Below are 21689 nucleotides of genomic sequence, written 5' to 3'. Positions count from 1 at the left end.
TAAAAATATTTTCGTTGAGGGTTATTGCCGTACATGGACAGATGCACTTTGTTTATAAAGGTTGCCTGAAAGAACATAAATGAAAAAAGGCTCCTGCTAGAAAGCACTATTAACCATGACTATTTATACAGCATTGGCTCCTACTACATTCCCATAGGCCTGTCGACCCATCAATCAATAAAATAAGCATCAATCCTCCCGCCCCCCAGGTAGGTCATTCCTCTGCACACCCCCCCTCTCCTGTCAATCATCTGCAGCCTAGAGACCATAACATTTGATATGATATGACTCTTTACCCTCTGGGGGGGGCTTCTCACTCCTCACTCACCTCCAAGTTGACGAAGATGGCCTCCATCTCGTGGACAGTGAACACCTGCTTCAGGGGTATCATGTAGTTCTGCACAGCGGCGGAGACATGAGGTGACAGGGTTAGAGAGCTAAACACCCATAATTCATTTAATCACAAGGCTCTGTTGAATACTAAATTCTGATCGGTCAATTGCGGCATTGTAGCCTTTTATTTCTGTATCACAGGCCGTTGCCATACGGACGCTATTTACAACCGTAGATTCAAACAAACTGCTTTTCTTTGCGGAAGCAATTAAACCAAGGTTAAATCATTAAAATCATTATTTGTTGTTTTATTTTGTGTGAAATTATTGATTTCCTCAGAACGTAGCCATGCTAAAGGGAGCTTATGTACTGCGAGCCGGTCATTAGCGACAAAATAACCACTCTAGGGTGTCTCAGACGGCTCTGCCCCGCGTCAGGGTCCTGCATCACCCTGTCAGGGTACATTAGCCCTTACACACAATGCACTACCTACTCCCTTTCGCCACCATTTCACCTCAGCCAGAGGTTTATAGGGTTATAAAAGTACAAAAACATAGTTTAAATACAAATACAAGACATATACTAAGACAGTAATATACTCTCAGCTGGGGGACGGAGGGTTTGTCAGCATATTAAACTACGAAGGTGTCCTCGACTAAGAATCTGCATAATGAAATTAAACTCTTCAGGCGAGACCCGTCGTTGACGGATCTCTGAATCATATATGACACAATTGCAGCTGAAAGAGACGAGCTGTGTATAGCTGTCTGATAGGGGCCTACGCTAAATGACGAGCGCATACGCTAAATGACGAGCGCATCCGCTCAATGACTCATGACTGCATTCAGCCTGATAGATAATATAGGCTACTATTAGCCTAATATGCTTTAATTTAGATTAATAGAATATACCGTGATAAATATAATGCACCTATGAAATCAAAGAGGATGCATAAGTGGGTTGATGGTGAGATATTTAAAATACATTTCAATTATACATTTCAATGTATAGAAGAAATGCTGATCTGATCGCATGACATTATTTATCCATATAGTTTTACAGTATAGAATATACTCATGTCATGGCAACTGCCATGACATAAAGTGGTCATCAAACCAACAAAATTGACCTTTATTGAAAGCAAAACACATCAGCAAATAGAAAAGTCATGAGTCAAATCCCCCAAAAGAAAAACATTGTTCAACTTACAGGCTTTACCTATGAGACAAAAGGTTCCCAACACGACGGCTCAGCTATTATAGACTACGGTGACTTAATGTCTTTCAATGGAAGTTTTGAATCATGTTAGATTCAGGATCGGCCTTTAAAACTACAAAATATAGATACAAAAAACATTAAAAAAAACATGATTAGCTAATTGTATCTTGATCTTGTTGTGTTTTTTGCCTTGTTAAGACATGCAATACTTTGCATTGTAGTTTTCAACAAAAATAAGATTCATATCATGTGAAAAAGATGACACGCTCATCTAGTTTCATCATCGACACCTTCACCTTTTACAAAGGAAGGTAGGTAACAGCAGCAGTATAAACAGGAGCAGCTCAAACTGCTACACGGCTGTGAGCTGCCATAGCTCCGATAAAAGCTGCACTAACTCCCAGCCGTGAAGACAACCTGAGACAGCCCGGCCGTTTGGCTAACATCATTACCTGCCTGTCGCTTCCCATGCTGCTAACGATAACAAATAAATCTGTTATAAAATGATGACGAGCTGACGAGCTTTATTAACCCCAACTCAATTACGCCCCAACGCGTCCCCTGATCACAGCGAGAGCCTCTCGCTGTGTTCCCGCTCCCCTCTGCCCCGCGCTAGCAATCGCACCACGTAGCGCTGCGGCGTATTCTTAGCCCTAATGGGATCAGTGGAGCGGCGGAGGCCTCGCTAGGATCGGCAGCGGCAGAAGCATCCGCGTTAGCATTGTGTCGTCGGAGGCGGCTGTTTGTTTCACCAACTAATAAAGGCTGATTTACTGACGAATAAGCAATTTAGCGTTTAATGTGTGTGTGACGGGGTGCGTGAGTGTGCATTTCAAATGTGTGCATATATTGACTCGAGGCCTCGAATACATTTTAATGGGCGCCCTGTGTCAATTTGTGGACGCATTGTCTGTGTACGTGTATGCATGCATATTGTGTGTATGTGTTTGAATGTGTGTATAAAGGTGTGTGTATCTCTAGTGATTCCACCCAGGGAAGGGATTCCCTCTGTGATCGTGAGCCAATAATAACCGCATTGATCCTCTGACATTTGGCCCCTGGTGAATCGGCCAATAGCTGACCTTTCCACGCTGTGGCCCTGCCCACAAGAGCTTTGTATTCCTGAGTGTGTGTGTGTGTGTGTGACTGTGTTTCGGTGTGTGTGTTTGTCGGTATGCGTGTGTGTTTGGATGTCACATCCATTTTGACACATGAGTGATCTAAACATTTGGAAGAACATTTGCCGTAATCACTTCAGTTGAATACTGTGCAGATATACGCCAACACACACACAAACACATACACACAGTGTGTTCCCATACCTTCTCGATGTCCTCCAAGGTCTTGTAGTACTTGGCCTCGGTCTCCTGGATCTCCACTAGACAGCAGTTCCTCTTGTCGTCCTCACTCATGCCCATCTTCTATAGAGACCAAGCGCACACGCACACACACACACACACACACGCACACACAAACACACACACACACACACTTCATTATTACGACCGATAGACAGCTTGAAGTACTCGCACTACAGAGAGAAGACATATTGCATTGTATGGTCACCATTGATATAAACATTTTATACATTGATATTCACAGATGCCAGTCACAACAAGGAAACAAAAGCCCTGTCGTAACCTTATGACACGTGAAAGTTAAAACACATTTAACTCTAGGGTGTGGTTAGGCCAGTTGTGATTCCACTGATGTAGAGAACCATAGTAAAAATCAAGAGGAATGTTCACGGTCGATGAGAATGGGATGAGGTGGACTGGGAATGAAGCTGTGTGATTACAGAGAGAGACTGCAGCACGCCCCAAGACACATGTAAGTCAGATGTAAGTCTGTGTGTGTGCGGTGTGTGTGTTTGTGTTGTTTCCATGTAGATACCTGTGTGTGTGTGGTGTCCATGTGTATGGGTGTGCCTCTGGATTTGTGGATTGTGTGCATCCAGTCCTTTTTCACAAAGTCACATTGACATGTCTACATGTATCAAACGTGTGTGTCTGTGTGTGTGTGTGTGTGTGTGTGTGTGTGTGTGTGTGTGTGTGTGTGTGTGTGTGTGTGTGTGTGTGTGTGTGTGTGTGTGTGTGTGTGTGTGTGTGTGTGTGTGTGTGTGTGTGAGTGCGTGCGTGCGTGTACAAGAAGGGGAGGATGAATATGTACTAGTCGACACCAACACAAACACATGCCAACTCATCACAAGACACACACTGACAAAACACCACATCACGACTATAGAACCATGACTTTCTCTGTGCTACATCCTGTCAATCAGGAGGGCCGGCCAATCAGAGGGGGTGAGGGGGCGAGGCCTTTGATGGTTTAGTTAACCTCAGCTGGGCTCACTGGCTATCCTGTCCCTCTCAGGGGGGTTGTGTGTTTGTGTGTGTGTGTGTATAATCCGGGAGCTACACTGAGCATGAAAAGCGGCACGTTGCGTTGTGTCAACTTACGACCTGCTCCGCCGCGTCCAGAGCGAGAGGAGCACGTAGATGTGTTTTTTTATTGTTGTGAGTAATAACAAGTGGACCATGCATTCAGTTCACGTCGACTCATTTAACGGCCCGAGGTTTCGCCTGAAGCTTCAATAACAGCACAATGGTCCTCCGAATGTTGTCTTTCGTTAAGTTGTCCTCATTTAAACAATCCCCGCACCTCGTCCGTGATCGTTGTACATGATACAGGGGTGCATCATGATCCCTACGGTGGGATCGTGATGCACCCCCGCCCCACCCTACGATGTAGCCGGACCACAATGCAATTGGACGCAGGAATGCAAATTAAGTCCGCCAGTAAAGATAAGTATTAACAAATTGAACAAGCGCCAGTTTTCCTCCTGACTACATATTCTTATCTTTACATTATTTAATTAATGAACACGTGTTCTATCTTCGAAAACACTGTTTAGTCAACGAATGACGTGTCGACGCGTTTAAAAACAGAGTTTATATTAACTTCTGCTGCGCGTCAGAAGGGCTCAGTGCAGCAGCTCTCATTGGTCAGAGTGGGAGCGCTTCCTTACGGCTCGATGCTACGCTATATGAGGTGAGGCTCTGTGATACGACGCAGGGTGACACAACGAGGGGCTCGCGTGCCTAGCAGAGCTGGGGGGGTTAAAGCAGGTGTTTGTAAGCCTGTATGTGTTGAAGGGAGAGAATGACTGCCGCCTCAATGCACAGCCCAGTGTTTTCCTTTGCATTACATGCATTATAATGCATTTTGAGAAGGGCTAATGTGCGGAAACAGTATTAGACCCAACTGTGGAGTGAATGAATGAATTGTTTGCATCACTTACCTGCATATATCTGATCTGCAGCATGAGAAGGTAATATAATGATAGATGTTATATTAAACAAACAGAGAGAATATAATGATAGATGTTATATCAAACATAGAGACGGTCATATAATGATGGATGTTATATTTAACATAAAGATTAAGAATTATATACATAATATTGAACATATAGGAAGTGATATTATATGTCATATTGAGCATAAAGCAGGTCATTTAATATATATTTTCCATTAATCATAAATTAGGTGATACTAGATGTTATATTAAACATATAGAAGGTAATATTCGATGTTATATTGAGTATCCTGCTGCTAATCTAGATTAGCGGTTGTCTGCATGTTTCCTGTGCACCTTGCCCCATCTGATTCATAACTGTCTGTTTTAGAGTGCTGTGACTGTGACTGGATGCCTTGTCTATTGCAGTGACTGGACGCCCGGTCTGTTGTTCGACTGTGACCGGATGCCTTGTCTATTGCAGTGACTGGACGCCCGGTCTGTTGTTCGACTGTGACCGGATGCCTTGTCTATTGCAGTGACTGGACGCCTGGTCTGTTGTGCGACTGTGACCGGATGCCTTGTCTATTGCAGTGACTGGACGCCTGGTCTGTTGTGCGACTGTGACCGGATGCCTTGTCTATTGCAGTGACTGGATGCCTGGTCTGGTGTGTAACTGTGACTGGATGCCTTTTCTATTGCAGTGACTGGACGCCTGGTCTGTTGTGTGACTGTGACTGGATGCCTTGTCTATTGCAGTGATTGGAGGCCTGGTCTGTTACAGTGACCGTGACTGGATGCCTGGTCTATTGCAGTGACTGGCTGCCTGGTCTATTGTGCGACTGTGACTGGATGCCTTGACTCAATTCTGGCACAAATTGCCCGAATCCCCACTCTGCCAAATTTATCAGGATTTATAGTTTGATAAGAAGGGAGTTTTGTCATGCCCTCTGGGGGTCTAAAGCTAGGAGGTGTTGTAAATATTTGGCCTGTTAAGCAAGCCCTTTGAGACTAACTGCGATGAAGGGATATCAAATAAAATCTAATTTAATTGAATCATATCGATGATAATATAATGGTAGATGATAAAGCTACCAGCATTGTGGGTGACCCAAGCCACCCCTCACATAGCCTCTTCAGCCTGCTGCCATCTGGGAGACCGTACCGCAGCCTCCGGGCCGGCTCCACCAGACTGGGAAACAGCTTTGACCACCAGGCTGTCAGGAAGCTCTCTCCCCTCACTCCCTCCCCTCTGCCCCCACAACCTCTGGACTTTGAACCCCCCTCCAATTTTCCCCCAAGAACCCCTATTGCATATTTCAATGGATTTACTTTTTTTAGTTTATTTTATACATGCCGTTTTGTTTTGCCTTAACTTTGCACTATTCAGAATTATTCAAAATTTGTATTTATAATTTATGTATTGTAAATATAATATTTATTTTCCTCCGTTTGTCTGGCACATATGTTGGAATTGACAATAAAGCTGGCTTTGACATTATACATATAGAGGTAACTCAATGATATATGTTATATTAAACATAATAAAGGTATAATTAAATGTTTATTACACATAAGGAAGATAATATTCAATGTTATATTGAAAAGATCGAAGGTATAATGATTTATTTTATATAATACATATAGAAGGTAATAAGTTATGTTATATTTAGCATATAGAAGGTTGTACAATGATATATGTTACATAAATAAATAAGGTATCATAATGATACATGTTATGATGTAATATCTTGAAATTTGTTGTATTAAATATCTAGAAATATATAATGTCATATAATGTAGATGTTATATTAAACACATAAGGTGATAAAATGGTTATAATGAAGATTATACAGTGAAAGATGTTATATAAAAAATATAGAAGGTAAGATAATAATAAATGTTATATAACACAACCATTCATCACATAGCACTAGAGACAGTCTCACCCATGATGCAAACAGTGACAACATTACAAATAGCTACTTTGTGTGTGTACTTTTGTGTTCTTGTGTGTGGTATGACGCTGAGAAAGCCTGCGAGAGTTTGTTGGTGCGTGTATATGTGTGGATGTGTGTGTGTGCGCGTGCGCGTGCGTGTGTGTGTGAGAGCATGCAAGCTTGGATGGTTCGGTGCATGTATGAATGTTGAATGTTATTTTTTCTATGGTGCTTTCTCATTTACATTTGTGAGTGTGAGTGTGTGTGTGTGTGTGTGTGTGTGTGTGTGTGTGTGTGTTAATCCATTTGGGTAGATTTGTGTTGGCATGGATTAACACACACATCATGTGTGATCCAGGTGTCAGGGGTGAAGGTAGTGTAGGGTATGTGGGTGTGTGCGCGCGTGTGTGTGTGTGTGTGTGTGTGTGTGTGTGTGTGTGTGTGTGTGTGTGTGTGTGTGTGTGTGTGTGTGTGCGTGTGTGTGTGTGTGTGTGTGTGTGTATGTGGGGGTGGGGGGGTGTGCAGTGTGTGGGGACCTCGGCTGAAGGAGACAGATGCCCCCCTCACTATGGGGTGTGTTGTGGGGGGAGGGATACGTAGACGTTAGGGTTAGGGTTAGGGGGGGGTGAGGAGTGTGAAGGTGTGGGGTGGAGGCATGGGGGCTACTCTGAAGGTGAGGCTGCCTGTTGGTAGGGCATGTGTGGGGAGCAGAGGGTGGGGTGGAGCTGCAGGGTGGAGGTGGAGGGTGGAGGGTGGAGGTTGTGTAAAAAGCGAATCGACAGATGTCCTCACCATGGGCTGTTCTTGAGGTGCGGGGCTTCGTGTAGGTATGTGATGGGGGTGGGGAAGTGTGGAGGTGTGAAGGGTGGAGGTGGGGTGTTTAGAGAGCAGAGGGGGATTTAGCGGTATGGGGGTGATGGAGGTGCATGGAGGTGGAGGTGGGGTGGTGTGGGAGAGCAGAGGGGGTTGGAGGATCATCTCAGGGTTGTTTTGGAGGTGGAGGGGTCCATGGGGGCATGGAGGGTGTTATGGCGGTATGGGGGGTGGTGGAGGTGGAGGTGAGGGGTGGAGGTGAGGAGCTGAGCATAGAGGAGGAGGTGTTTCTCACCATGGGCTGGCGGACCTCCACCTTGATGATGTCCTCGTAGATGTCGTCTCCGTCGTCCTCGCACGGCACGCAGTCGTAGATGTCATCCTCACCCAGGTCGTGCTCGCTGCACACGCGCACACACACAGAGAGGCACGCGCACACGCACACACACACACACACACACACACGCACACACACACACACACACACACACACACACACACACACACACACACACACACACACACAGAAACAAGGCCATTTAAATACATATCATTTTTATTGAAACCTATTGTTGTTTTATTATATGTGAGATGTCTGTGCTTAATGTATGCATTAAATGTAATTTCATCCACTAGGGGGTTTCTCAATCAAAACAATAACAAAAGACGTAGTTCCACAACGTTGTGATTTGAACTAGCTTGGGAAGAGTGGAGATATTGTCTTCAGCTCCGCCGGTGAAAATATGTCACGTTAACTTGCTAACTTACCATTAGAGGAGTCGACTACTCATACAGCTGTAGATACGTTTATTTGGCATATTCAATCAAGTCATTACCGTATGCGTTAGCTTGGTGGCTGACATGAGCCATGAGTCAGAGTTGTACATCATAGTAAGCTATCTCTGGGGCTGCTGTCGATTTAAGATTTTCTAAGTCGTCATTTGAAGTCGATAGCCGACTTCAATATATTTTTGGGGCAACAGATAAAAGTTTGAGTTCCAGGGCTCAGAGAGTTTTATCAAAGAAACACTGCTAACATTGTGCTACTTTACAGATTAAACAAAGCCGTTATAACAAGCACACGCCCAAAGCGTGGTGCTCCATCAGGGGAGCATTTAATATTAATAGCGTGTCCGGACGGGTTAACCTTCATGAACAGGCATGCTATGAACCCCCTGCAGTGTGTCGGGCGTGTGTGGATGTACAGAGCTCCATTGGGGAGCGCTTAATGTTCACAGTGGTGTCTGGAAGGGTTAAGCATCACAAGCACCGTCACACACCAATGTTTAGCTGACAAGATGCAGCTAGTTAAATCAGGGATCCTTACAACCACACATGTTTTGGTTGCAAGACTTAATTATATTATTTTTTACTTCTGACTTTTCAGCATCTATATACACACACGCATATATATATATATATATATATATATATATATATATATATATATATGTATATTTATACACATGACAAATAGATACGCTAACATTAACTGATTTAATAAATCTACAAAGGTCAGTTGAAAATGCTATTGCTATTCAAATGTTTTTTGACTCACCCTACGGCGAGAGGCACAAAACACCCAGAAGAAACTGACACATTTAACACTACAACCGCTTCTGGCACGAGTGGCAAAACCAATCCACCACTTCTGAACAGTTCTACCACTGAGAAATAACCTAAACGTTTTGCTCCAGGCTGTGTTTCTTTATTCCGCCCTTCTCTTAAAAAAATGCAATTATTAATGCATAACATCACTTTTTATCCCATTGCCGTAGGTTCAGTTGTTGCCTGAGGGTGGTTTATGACACTGTTGTAGAGGGTCTTTTGGGGATTCAACTCCACAAGCAAATTCTTTTAAATATTGAATTCAGGGCACAATGTCATTACAGCTATTACTTTCATCAGAACCACAACAACAACAAAATTCAACCAAACATGTCTCAAAAAAGTTTGTACACACAAGCCAAACATTGGGTGTTTCATTCTCAGACTAAATGTTCTGGGTTTGATACCAAACGTTCACAGTCTCTGAAAAGTAATCCTTGAGCAATATACTATACCCCTTCGGCCCTTCCTGTTCCTATCTGAAAAGGGTTAAGCATCTTTCTGAAGGATGCCTGACACGTATCCTCAAATTCAATAAATAAATTCAAATCCAAAGTCACTTTGGATAAGGGCTAATGTCTAAATTATTTATAACAGCAAGGTTAAATAAATGAACTATTGCTATATTTTCCCCGGTACTCAACTTGAACATTTTTGAGAACCCTTTACAAACCCCAGGAAGTCTACGTTTTCAGTCATCTGTGAACACAAAGAAATAAATCATCACATTATGTATTACGACAACAATGATGCTAATCCAATTTGGAAAAGATTGCTAGTTTCAAAACCGTGCTCAACTCTAAAGCCATGGAGGTATTACAGAACCCTTAACAAACCCCATATGTGCCTTGCATTAACCGGGAACACACAAACTATACACACAAACAATTTATCGACCACAACAAGGCAAAATAAATGTAGAGCATATCACTAGCATAAACACAACACTCCACTATAAAGCCTTTGGGTATCACGCTCCCTTAATAAACCCAGGGTAGATGCAGTGTTTCTGTGCACACGTAAACAGCGGTCAGAGCAGACAGCTTCCCCATCCAGCGGAGAGCGCTACGTCTCTCTAATCCGCCGCTCTGGGTCCGGCTCCCAGCTAGCGCAGTGACCTTTAATTAGGCCCGCATCCAGCACAACACAGCGTTCTGCGGTGGGGAGCCAAATGACTTCTGGGGGGGGGCGGTTACTGACCCTTGAGGACCACCCCCCTCTCCACCGACCCCCTATAACGCTATGTTCTCTGGGAAATCAATTAATACGTATGCAACATTTACAGCTTATTGTGGCGGTGATGGCTCAACAGGGAGCGTCATTAGCTAAATAAATTAAATTTGTTAATCAACACGGCCGGGGCAATTACCGCCTCTAAAGCTACGAGGAGGACCGTGGGCAGAGCGCGCCGTAGCGCCCGATTCTCCGCGGCCTTTAAATTTGCGTTTGCGTCCTCGAAGACGAATTGGATCTCATTATGTGCTTCGGAGGAAAGCGCTGATGTACTTTTAATCTCGCCGGTGAGGAGGTAGTTCCCAGTCTTTTTATTACAGGTACAGCAGAGAAAGTGCGGGGCGGCGCACGTTTTCTAGGAACTTAATAGCTGGGCCCCCGAGCGGGGGGGACTGTGCAGAAGGTGTTAACACAACACTCTGTTAGACGGCTTGGTCTAAGATACAAGACTAGTCATTCCACTGACTGGAGAACAGAACTGTATCGGAGATGGGCAAGAATGGAGAAGGCATGGAGCTTTGATCATGTATTCAGCATCCTAGCTGGGATATCACGAGGTCCGTCTGAACCGTTAATTGAGGGGTCTTGCTTCATATGTGGCCATTACATACCAACTCCCATAAGCACCCCAGTGAGCCAGCTGCTTATGGATGGTTTACAGCACTGCTTGAACTGCTTTAAAGCAGGAAATGAAATTCAACTCCGCCAGTCCACCAGTGCCCGCCAGATGTTGGGCACTATCAATCAAATGGCCAATTATCTTGCAATTAACGGGCTCATTAGCATAACGTGAATTTAACCGTTCACATTTTGTCTGAATTGTTTATCAGCACACCACAATCTGACATGCCAGCGCAAGACTCACAAGTCGGTCGCTAAGGGCTTCTCTCAACCAGAACAAAACACCCAGGTTTCGTTGCTACTTTTTAACCATTATAATGCGGCAGTGACATGAGTTGTGTGTGTGTCTGTCATACTAACTAACTAAGAGTCTTTCTTATACTGGGTTACAAATATTCAAACAAAGTTGCTTGAAATCCTTAATTTCAACAATCGTGTGGACTGGGCAGACATTCAACGAAAAATAAGTCAACAATATATTTGAACAGGATACTTTATGTATATATTTTTATAAAAAGCTTTCACCGTGTGACGATGTGATTCTCTATGTTTTCAGTTTGTTTCACAATGGACGATAAGAGGGGGAGGGCATCATTTCCTGTCAAACCAAAGGTCTGTTAGGGACCGTTTGTTAGACACCCTGTGATGTTTGGTGAAAAAATAAATGGTGAGATCTCAGATCGTCTGGCATCGTGAGACTACACTATCGCAAGACGTCCCATGATCCTTTGCACAACATGTCCAATACAAAGTCAAAGTCATAACTGCCGGAGATGTACCACTAAATTAACTGTCTAACGCTCAGCGCCCACCAGTGCCCCCCAGGCTTTACGGCCCTCTCTAAACCTGCTAACCTCGCTCTCTCTCGCTCTGTAATCTGAGAGAGTGTTTGGAAGGGGAGGAAGAGATTACCAAATGTCTTGTAATCCCAGGTCTAATCCATGAGAGAGGGGGCAGACATAAAGCGATGAAAGACTAATGTGAGGAGATGAGGAGGAGGAAGATCTTCAGGGAAAATGAAGGACACCATGAACTATTTGTGAATACATGTAGCACCTTTCTAAAGAAAATTGTCACCTTTAATATCATTTATCGTCCTTCAGTGAATTAAATTCCCTAAAAAGTGATTCTGATATCCGTCAATAAACAGATACTTTGAGGTCAAACAGATTTTTTCATTTTGAGGCGAGTCATCCTTGTGTGTGAGTGAGCATGTAGGGGTGTGTGTGTGTGTGTGTGCTTCTGTCTGTGTGTGTGTGTGTGTGTGTGTGTGTGTGTGTGTGTGTGTGTGTGTGTGTGTGTGTGTGTGTGTGTGTGTGTGTGTGTGTGTGTGTGTGTGTGTGTGTACGTTGAAAACATCCATATTTAGTCTTATAACAGCTTTAGTATGCATGTCCTCTGGTCGCCTGGGCCAGTAAGACACATAAATCATTCTATCTCTGACGTTGGTGTGGGTGTGACTGCGTGTGTGTGCGTATTTGTATGGATGCCTACATCTACCTATTTCCTGGAGCATAGTGTGAGTTTGCACTAATGTGTTTATGTTTGTGCACAAATGTGTGTGTGTGTGTGTGTGTGTGTGTGTGTGTGTGTGTGTGTGTGTGTGTGTGTGTGTGTGTGTGTGTGTGTGTGTGTGTGTGTGTGTGTGTGTGTGTGTGTGCAACGATGTCCCCTAACATCCACATCCCTGTGCTAGCCTTGGTGTGATAGAGAGCAGGCGAATCTTTGGGTGGCCCCATGGACTCAGTACAGGGCCTTGTTAGCCTTATGGCTCCACGCTAATGCTACGCTAACGGCTCTGTAGTGTCACACTAACGCTGTTGAACACAGGTCAAGTGTTTACACATTGCTAGCCCCGCAGGGCCACACTGGTGCTGCAAGCCCCAGTAGCGTTGCGTGAACACTTGGCTAATCCCAGTGGCTCTGTAGTGTCCCACTGGTGCCTCAGTGCTACACTATCGCTACTGAACACAGATCCCCAGAGGGGAAGCACGCTCACTAGCTTCCTAAAAGTAACATCATGTTATGAATGCTTCCATTTTTTGTTGCTTTCCTCCAGTGCTCTGTGGAGTGGCTGGCCTGTCCTGCCTGTAGGTAGGGATGTCAGCTGGAGATTTTAATGTGCTCCCACATAGCAAGAAGATGTTAGCCTGGAAGCAAGCAGGAGCTTGGGGATCAGAACCTGCGAATACCAGCCATGGTATCCTTTGGCATGTACTGAACTTGAGTCCCTTAAAGCTTCTTTGAAGTGCATTATGGATGTTTGAATCCCACAAAAAGGTTCTTGGTTCTAAACCCATTGTCCACAGTTTACCTGTAGGCATCTTTGAGCAACATGCACTAACCCCCTACCAGCTTCTTAGTGCCATGTATCTGAACTCACAGTAAGTCACTTTGGATCATAGCTTTTGCTAAACGACTGAATAGTTAATAAGCACACATTTCAGATGGACTTGCATGGCACAAATCTGAGTATTCAGTGGCATTGAAGGGTTTAGCTCTCTTTATCTATTTTTCCATGATCCTGGATCAGAGCAGACTCTTGAATACCTTCTCCAAAGAGACAAAGCTGTTTTTCTGCTGGAATGTTTTGTTAAAATGTTCCTGATGCGGCGGTGTGTTCGTTACTGCACTGTGACCGCTCCCCTCACATGTTGAGGAAAACATGTTGTGACAGCTCTTCCAAGGGTGCAAATTTGCTTGAGCAAACTATTATGCATGACCATTATACAATCATAAAGTCATTGTAAAATATCAAGCAAAGGGGATCTGGTTAATGGAGCACATTGTCTCGGAACACGGTTTGCGTATGTGTGACATACACAAATCAGTATGAATCAAAGTACGGTGGTGACGTGCCAATCACAGCGGGAAATAGGGAAGCACAATCGCAAATCAGAAAACACGTCAATTCGGAAAACACAACGGCATATAGAAAATCCCAACCACAACTACGGAATCAAGATCATAAACTCAAAACAAAAAAAAACATCATTCCTACCGGAAAGGGTTGGTACCTTTCCACATTTTCCAAACACCTGTTTGCAACATAAGGGCAATGTATAGTAATATATTCTTAACTCCCATGTCCAATCGTGTCCTCCTTTGTGTGGCCACATGAAAGATACTTTCACATTACTTGCCCCAGCCCGATCTTTGTGATCGGCTCCCACCTTTACCTTCAGGAGTTAATGTTGTTGTGATTTCCGATTTCTCGTTGTGTTTTCTGATTTGTCGTTGTGTTTGGCGATTTGTCTTCTGATTTGTGTTTATTTTTTTTTCATTTATTTTTATCTTACCTATTTGGCTACCATACAAATATAAAAAGCAACATGACTGTTACACATGTGGATTACATGTAATAATGTAATATGCATGATAACTTACTTGTCCTCTGTGTTTAGACATACATGCACAAAGGCTTTTTATTACTTTTTTACAAACATAGTGTTCATGGCCAGTGAATAAAAATGCTACATTTCATGCAATCATTCCTGCAATCATTCCTATCTAGTCATTTATTAGGTGCTCATACAAAAAGTAACAGGTGTAAACAGTTAAACATCAGCTATTGGTTCCCAGTACCTTCCAAACCCCTCATATCAAACTCACGTTAATTAAATCATCTTCCATTGAATGAATTGAGGCGGATGAAGTAGAGACAAAGAGGCACATTCACGAGCCAGCGGGACTATTGAGACTCTACAGAGTATCTCATTTACTAGCCAAATGTTGCATCTGATAATACCATGAGAGGAAATAACATGGCTTACTACAGTGTTGGTATTAACTAATGGACAAATTAACAAAGATGGGCCGTGAATGATGGCTTCCTGCTTTAGCGATGTACACACATGTTGACAATGCCTGTCACTACTACGCCAACCAAGACAACCTCTGTTCGCTGTTCTCAAACTTGTTGATTTAGACTTGGAAACTTCAAATCTAGTTAAAGTGAGCTTGACGGAATTAAATGGTTGAGTCAACACTTGCTTCTTTGTGTTATTTGTTGTTCTGTTCCATTTGAATTGGTTCGGTTTGGTTTCGATTGTTGGTTTAGCATTTAAACACGAGAAAAACACTGGCTAGCTCCTCTTTACTTTTTGCTGGGACACACAAATCCAGACAAAATCCCTTGTTCACAAACAACAAACACACACACACACCCACACACACACACACAAACACCCCAAAAATTTTAGGATTAACAGCGTGTGCACGCCACAGCGATGACATAAACCGATAGCTTTCCATCTCCCTAGCAACGACAGAGGAAATTAAAGCTACCGGACACAGCTAACACTAGTCCTAGCTCCATATTATCACTGTTCCCCGATCTTTATCAGAAGGGAAGCTACACTCTAACCTCAGCCACCCGGATGTCATTAGCATTCAGCCCGGTCCGTTCGACTGAGAGCGTGGTTAGAGACGGCCTCCAGGCGTGCCAATGCATGTCTCAGCTCTGGGATTCATGTGCAGAGTCACATCCCTGGTCCAGACCGGAGCACTGAAGTGCATACATTTATTCTTTATAGGCGTGTTTACTTGGTAGCATGTGACGAAATCAGAGTCGATGACACCCCTAATTCACAGATACAACGCAGAGGAAAGTGCTCCAGCCGTCACAACTCATTTTGTTTGTTGACTTCCTCTCCGCAGGGGAAAGGCTTGAGAGTGAAGCAGGGCTGCATGGGGCTGACACCTCGCTACCACCGACCGAAAACAGGGTCAAAGGGTGAAGCATTAACCTACGACCCCGCAATTAGGTCCCAACTTCTGGCTGCTGCCAGGGTTGCATAAACCTGCCTCCAGCGAACCACCCTGGCGGAATGCAAATTGAAGGATTGCATCTCATATTGCCATACCATGCGACTAGAATACCATCCCCCCCGCTTTTATTTTGTTAACCCCATCATTTCCTGGTGAGCTCACAGGGGATGGTTTATGCTTGAAAAGTGCTCTGATGACTGACATCAGAATGTAAATGTATGAAAATTGGCTGCCAAAGGAAGTGACCTCTACTCCAGCTTCAACAGTAGTCTATGCTTCACTTGGACAAACCTCACCAATGCTTTTCACCATGAACAGCGTAGTGGCGATAGGCCGTGTTAGGCAGTAGCATGGCTACAAGTCACTGGTTTAACTAGCTCAGTAGCGTGGTTGTGGTCCTGCTGTTTTCTGAATCAAATAGCTCTTCAGCAGCGTCTGTCTTTTATTGAGTAGTGTGGTTTTGTCCACACAAGCTACATATTCAGTCTGAAATAAAACTGAGGATCGAACAAACCTAATCTTTACTCAGTGTGCCTGAACTACGCAAGCCGGCGTGTGGAAAAGATGACGTCATCATGGCCCTCTGAACGTTTTAGGCCACTAGGAGAGAGCGAGTGAAGTGAGCGTGCACACCGGTGAACATGAAGATTGTAAATCCCATGGCCGTGCCTGGACCGTCGCGAGCTTCAGTTTACTTGATGGAACAATGGCAGAGGCCGAGGACAGATGGGAAACCATGCGCCGTGCACACACATACAAACACTCCCGGTTTGTTTCTGCTGCTAAATTGTTTGGAGCGGTGAGAGCAGAGGACACCGCTTACTGTTCAATTAACAATTGAACTGAACATTTGATCACTGGCTTGGGATTGCTTCGATGTAGTTAAACTACTGTTACTATGTTACTGTAGCTAAGCCTGCTGCATTTCTCTGGGGGGTCGCTTCAGTGTAGTGAAGCTTCATTCAATGCAAAGTAACTGGAAGATTATCTCAATTCACTTTCCAAGTGGCCTGCCTAACAACGCCCATAAGGTACTTGACTCCCAGTCAATGTTCTCGGTTGGGTTTCCAAGATGCCCAAACCCATTCCTGCTCTATAACAACATTATTCTGTACTGTCACTGTAGGTCGCTTTGGATATAGACATCTGCTAAACAACTGAATTGTTTATTTGTTTTTAATCTCCATCTCCCCACTCCAACATAATTAAATCACTATAATTCTAATAGTATTATTGCTAGTAGTAATTCTAAGTTGTCCGCTGTAAACAAGACTAATTATGATAATTGTAATATTAATAATAATATGAGACACTGTATTTTTATACCAGAGTCCATGAAATTCCTTTGCAGTTTGGTCACGTCATCATCGTAAATCATCCTTGCATCAATATTTCAGGCTAATTAATACATCTCGGAGCGCGGGGTTATTGCTAGCTTAAACGTGTCTGAATGCATTATGCACACGCGCCGATGACGGATCAATTAGGAGTTTATTTCCATCGACGGATGGATATGCAAACGTGTACCTTGTGAAAGGTCAGGATCAGTGGGGCTGCTGAACTGCAGATTCGTACAATGACCCGGTCCTCGGTGGTCGAAGGTTAAGGTTAAACTATACTCATGTGTTGAATGCTACTGTAGGGACACCACGTTGAACGATTCCGAGGGTAGACTGCCAGAAATCACTAATTCAGTTTATAAGGTGGAATGGGCAATATTTAAGGAAATATTTTAGTCAGTTTATGTGCTGATTTGGATGCGAGTCATATCTTAACAAAGGGGCAGCCTAGTGGGGAGGTTGATTGAGTTATGCTCTAAAGGTTCTTAGCTAGATCCCTGAACAGCGTGTCTTCATGTAGGCCTCCTTGATCAAGATGCCCTAACCTACCTCATTAATGACATGCATCTGAATGCACTGCAATTCACTTTGCTAAATAAATGACTAAATAGTAATAGTTATTACTATCACTCCGACCAACATAAAATCACAACAAATTTTGAGAAAGCGAAAGCCACTGTCAATATTTTTCCAGAGACTGCGTCCAGATACATGTTCCACCCCCAACATGTGCCACAAGCAACATGTGTTCACATTCCAACATGAAAGGGCTAAATTCTACACTGGCACCATTGGTTGATAAGAGTGCTAATCCAGTATTAACCTGCTTTCTAGAACTCATAGTCTAGATTCCCAGAAAGCACGATAACGACATGTATACAGCTGGCATGTATCTATAGCTCTCTCTCTCTCTCTCTCTCTCTCTCTCTCTCTCTCTCTCTCTCTCTCTCTCTCTCTCTCTCTCTCTCTCTCTCTCTCTCTCTCTCTCTCTCTCTCTCTCTCTCTCTCTCTCTCTCTCTCTCTCTCTCTCCCCTTTATTCATCTTTCATATATAATCTATCCCTTCCATCTCTTTCTCCCCATATTTCTTTCTCTCTCTATTTCTCTTTGTCTCTCGCTCTATTTCTCCAGCCCTTCCTATGTCTCTCTCCCCCGTATGCATCTCTCTCTGTCTCTCTCCCCCTCTGTCGCTCTCTCTCCATGATGAATGACACCTATCTCAGCGGGAGGCCTCATCATTCTCCATTAATCAGGGATGAACGAGAGCCGTCATCAGTGGAACCGGCTCTCTTGCTCTCCGCCCACCTCACCACTAAATGATGGTAGATGAAATGGCCAATTGACGAAACACAGTTAATACACGATGCATTAATATGTAGTATATTTGGGATAAAGCCATTTTTCCAGCAGTATTTATACCTCACATGTGTAGCTTGGGGTGCAGCGAAGGAAGCTGACTCCCCTGAGGAGGTACGAGTCTGTATTTAGACAAAACCCGGAGAGTTTGCTCATTAGCACTTCAGTAGCTACCTGGCTCACTGCAACAACATGGCATGACATTTATACCAAACTGCTGCTGCTGTGTTAGTCTGCATGTGTGGTTGTGTCAATTCATGTGTGTGAACACAGATGTGTGTGTGTAAGTGTTTGCGTGCATGTGCGTGTCTGTCTGTGGCTCTATGTGTGTGTGTGTGTGTGTTTGTGTGTTTGTGTGTCTGTGTGTCTGTGTGTCTGTGTGTGTGCGTGCGTGCGTGTGTGTGAACACTTACTCTGCCAGCTCCTCAAGACTTCGGTACACATCATCTTCATTCAGAGCCGTGTCCTCCGATGGAAAGGGCCTGGAAAACACAAACACACACACACACACGCAAAGTTAGAACGGTTGTAGCCTCAGCCTCATGTAGTGTGTGTGAAGCATCGTGCACGTGAAGCTGAGCGGAAACAGTTTGTCAGCTTGTCTGTTTCAGAGGCTGTCTCCTGAGTTACACAACAGAAGCATGCACATTCACCGACACACACACACACACACACACACAGAGCCCTGTCTACACGTACATGACATAATTCACTCCACAACTTATCAACACACATCACTCATTATAAAAAAAAAAAACACACGTCACTCACACATGCCGGTATGGCCCCATAAACACACACCATACACTTTTAAGGTAATTTATCAGAGAGAATATTAACTTAAAACAAAATACTATGACCTAATATCTACACGACAAATGTCTCTATTTCTTAGGGGGTTTTCATGAAAAGGTTTTGAGACAGTAACCAAATGATCTCAGTCGTGATTCATCTCAATAAAGACACTATCACAATTTGATTTAGCACACGAAAGATCCAACTGGTTTAAATCACACGCTTATTACACGTCTGAAATAAAAATGAGGTTCAAAATGACAAAAATAGACATTATCATTTGAGTGTCATGGAGTAATTACGACAATTCATTTCAACCAAATCATTTAATTCTCAAATCCCGCCATCAGTGCAGGATACACCTCAGGGAACACAAAATAGCTTGAAAGAATACTTAATCAATTAGCTCTTCAAAATGGTGGATTCTCAACTCCAGTCGTTATCTCATAAAGATGCTTACGTGAGGAGAACAAGGAAATTGCACTGTGAAATGGAAAACTAAATGACACAATTTTTCTTCTGAAAGACTAAAACCACTGTCAGCTCCATTTAAATGATGTATAAAGGCCCTAAAGAACTAGCTTACACAAAGAGACTAGAGCCAACGGTCAACAATAATGTGTACGTTGAGAGGAAATAGCTCCCCCTATCAGCAGGTGGCGGTATTCTTGTCAAAAGGGACATCGCAGGACCTTGAATTGCGGATATATTCAAACATCAAACAAAGCAGCTGTTGCCTCCCACTTCATACCACTCTCGCTCAGATAGTTTCGTAATATAGCTACTTCTGATCGAGAATATTTGAAAATGATGAATGATCAAATGAGATGAAGTGGAACAATTAGCCGATCTTATTGAGCCTGCCCTCTTGACGAAGTTGCTTGCTGCCTTGCTCACTTTCGTTTCTCTTCGCGTCACGGCCCGGATTCAACATGCTGGATCGGCCGAAAAACTGCCGACAAGGACGGACTAGTGGCCACGGTGCGAGACACTAGGAAAATACCAGGGAACAAATATGCTCTTCGAAGGCCTGACATAGTCTTAAGGCTCAAGATGAATTCTCCCACTAGACCAGAAGTAAAAACTAAAGACTAAACACAATAAAATAAGAACAAAAACCATTAAACTGAGCAAAAAGTGGACAAGAATGACATTTTAATCTTAAGATTGGGCCTCTCTCTCTGTGTGTGTGTGTGTGTGTGTGTGTGTGTGTGTGTGTGTGTGTGTGTGTGTGTGTGTGTGTGTGTGTGTGTGTGTGTGTGTGTCCCACAACTCACTCGGCAGAGTGAGTTACTGGAGATAACCTGGACCTCCGAGTGACAGGGATTAGACTCTCAGGACCGTATCTGCTATAAAACTTCCTCCAATACCCGACTAATCCCTCCATTTTGACCACCCTCCATCCCCATCTTCTCCTCCTAACATGTATTGACCCTGACAGGGTAATGTGTCCTCGTGTCTGGGGTAATAGGGACAGGGCATTCACCTGTCGATTCCTGAAACATCAAGCCTCACCTCTAACAGCAGCGGGATTAAGGTCAGTGGAGAAGAACTAGAAAACACCAGAAGCACCATTGATCCTCTTAAACAGACCAGTTCACGGCCCTCAGGTGCACATTTAAGGGGCCCCTATCTCAGATGCAGGGGTCATGTTGAGCCATTTACAAGCCATTTTGAAATCTATACCTTTGTCAAAATTAGGGATGGTCAGACCGGCTGATAGGAGTTCATTGGTGTGATGCATCGACTGTTCAGATTGGAGCTGATTTGTAGGTCATACATCTGAGCAGACACCTTGACTTTTTATGTCATGTTAATGACACATTACGAGCGAGTTCAGAATCTTTCGATTTGTGACATCACAATGTATTGAGCGTCTGGCTGGCTGGATTGATTGGTGGACTGCATCAACTGGTTTAGCTGGATTTCATCTGATTGGACACTGCCACTTGGGGTATCCAAAACAGACGGCCAGGTTACCGTCAAACCAGTTTGTCTCGATTCACTGGTGCTATGTTCATGGACACTGTAACCACAGCTGGGAATGAAACCTGCAACCTCCAGGTTCATCCTGGTGGTCTCTTCTTCTCCAACCAGAGCACCAGCCAATAGGGATAAAGACAGAATGTACCGGCCACAAAGAGCTTTACACCCTGTATATCACCACTTCATTATTCAGCCCCTCATTCAGTGTCTTCCACATCAAACCAAGGGAAACTCCCTAGATAATCCACATCACACATTCATCCTTCTCTGATTGTGATGAGGATTCCACATGTCCTTACTCCATCAGCTCCATCCGGACCTAGCGGTGCTTGGGTTGTGAATACCAGGGTCACCACTGGTTCACCACCAGAGCTCACAG

The 21689-nt window shown here is 43.8% G+C and overlaps 1 protein-coding gene across 1 annotated transcript in view; it reads right to left on the bottom strand.

Moving 5' to 3' along the window:
- Positions 1-21689, bottom strand: part of vav2 (vav 2 guanine nucleotide exchange factor) — a 184192-nt gene that overhangs the window by 32510 nt on the left and 129993 nt on the right. Inside the window, exons 4-7 of the mRNA XM_056578961.1 lie at positions 18943-19011; positions 7897-8002; positions 2874-2972; positions 329-397 (exon numbers count right to left, since the gene is read on the bottom strand). Of these exons, the coding sequence (XP_056434936.1) occupies positions 329-397; positions 2874-2972; positions 7897-8002; positions 18943-19011 (343 nt within the window). The remainder of the gene's footprint in view (positions 1-328; positions 398-2873; positions 2973-7896; positions 8003-18942; positions 19012-21689) is intronic.

The sequence above is a fragment of the Gadus chalcogrammus genome, chromosome 19 (assembly GCF_026213295.1).
Source record: "Gadus chalcogrammus isolate NIFS_2021 chromosome 19, NIFS_Gcha_1.0, whole genome shotgun sequence".
In the NCBI taxonomy this organism is placed as follows: domain Eukaryota; kingdom Metazoa; phylum Chordata; class Actinopteri; order Gadiformes; family Gadidae; genus Gadus; species Gadus chalcogrammus.
Note: the sequence above shows the minus strand (reverse complement) of the source record. Positions and strands in the feature narration are given on the sequence as shown.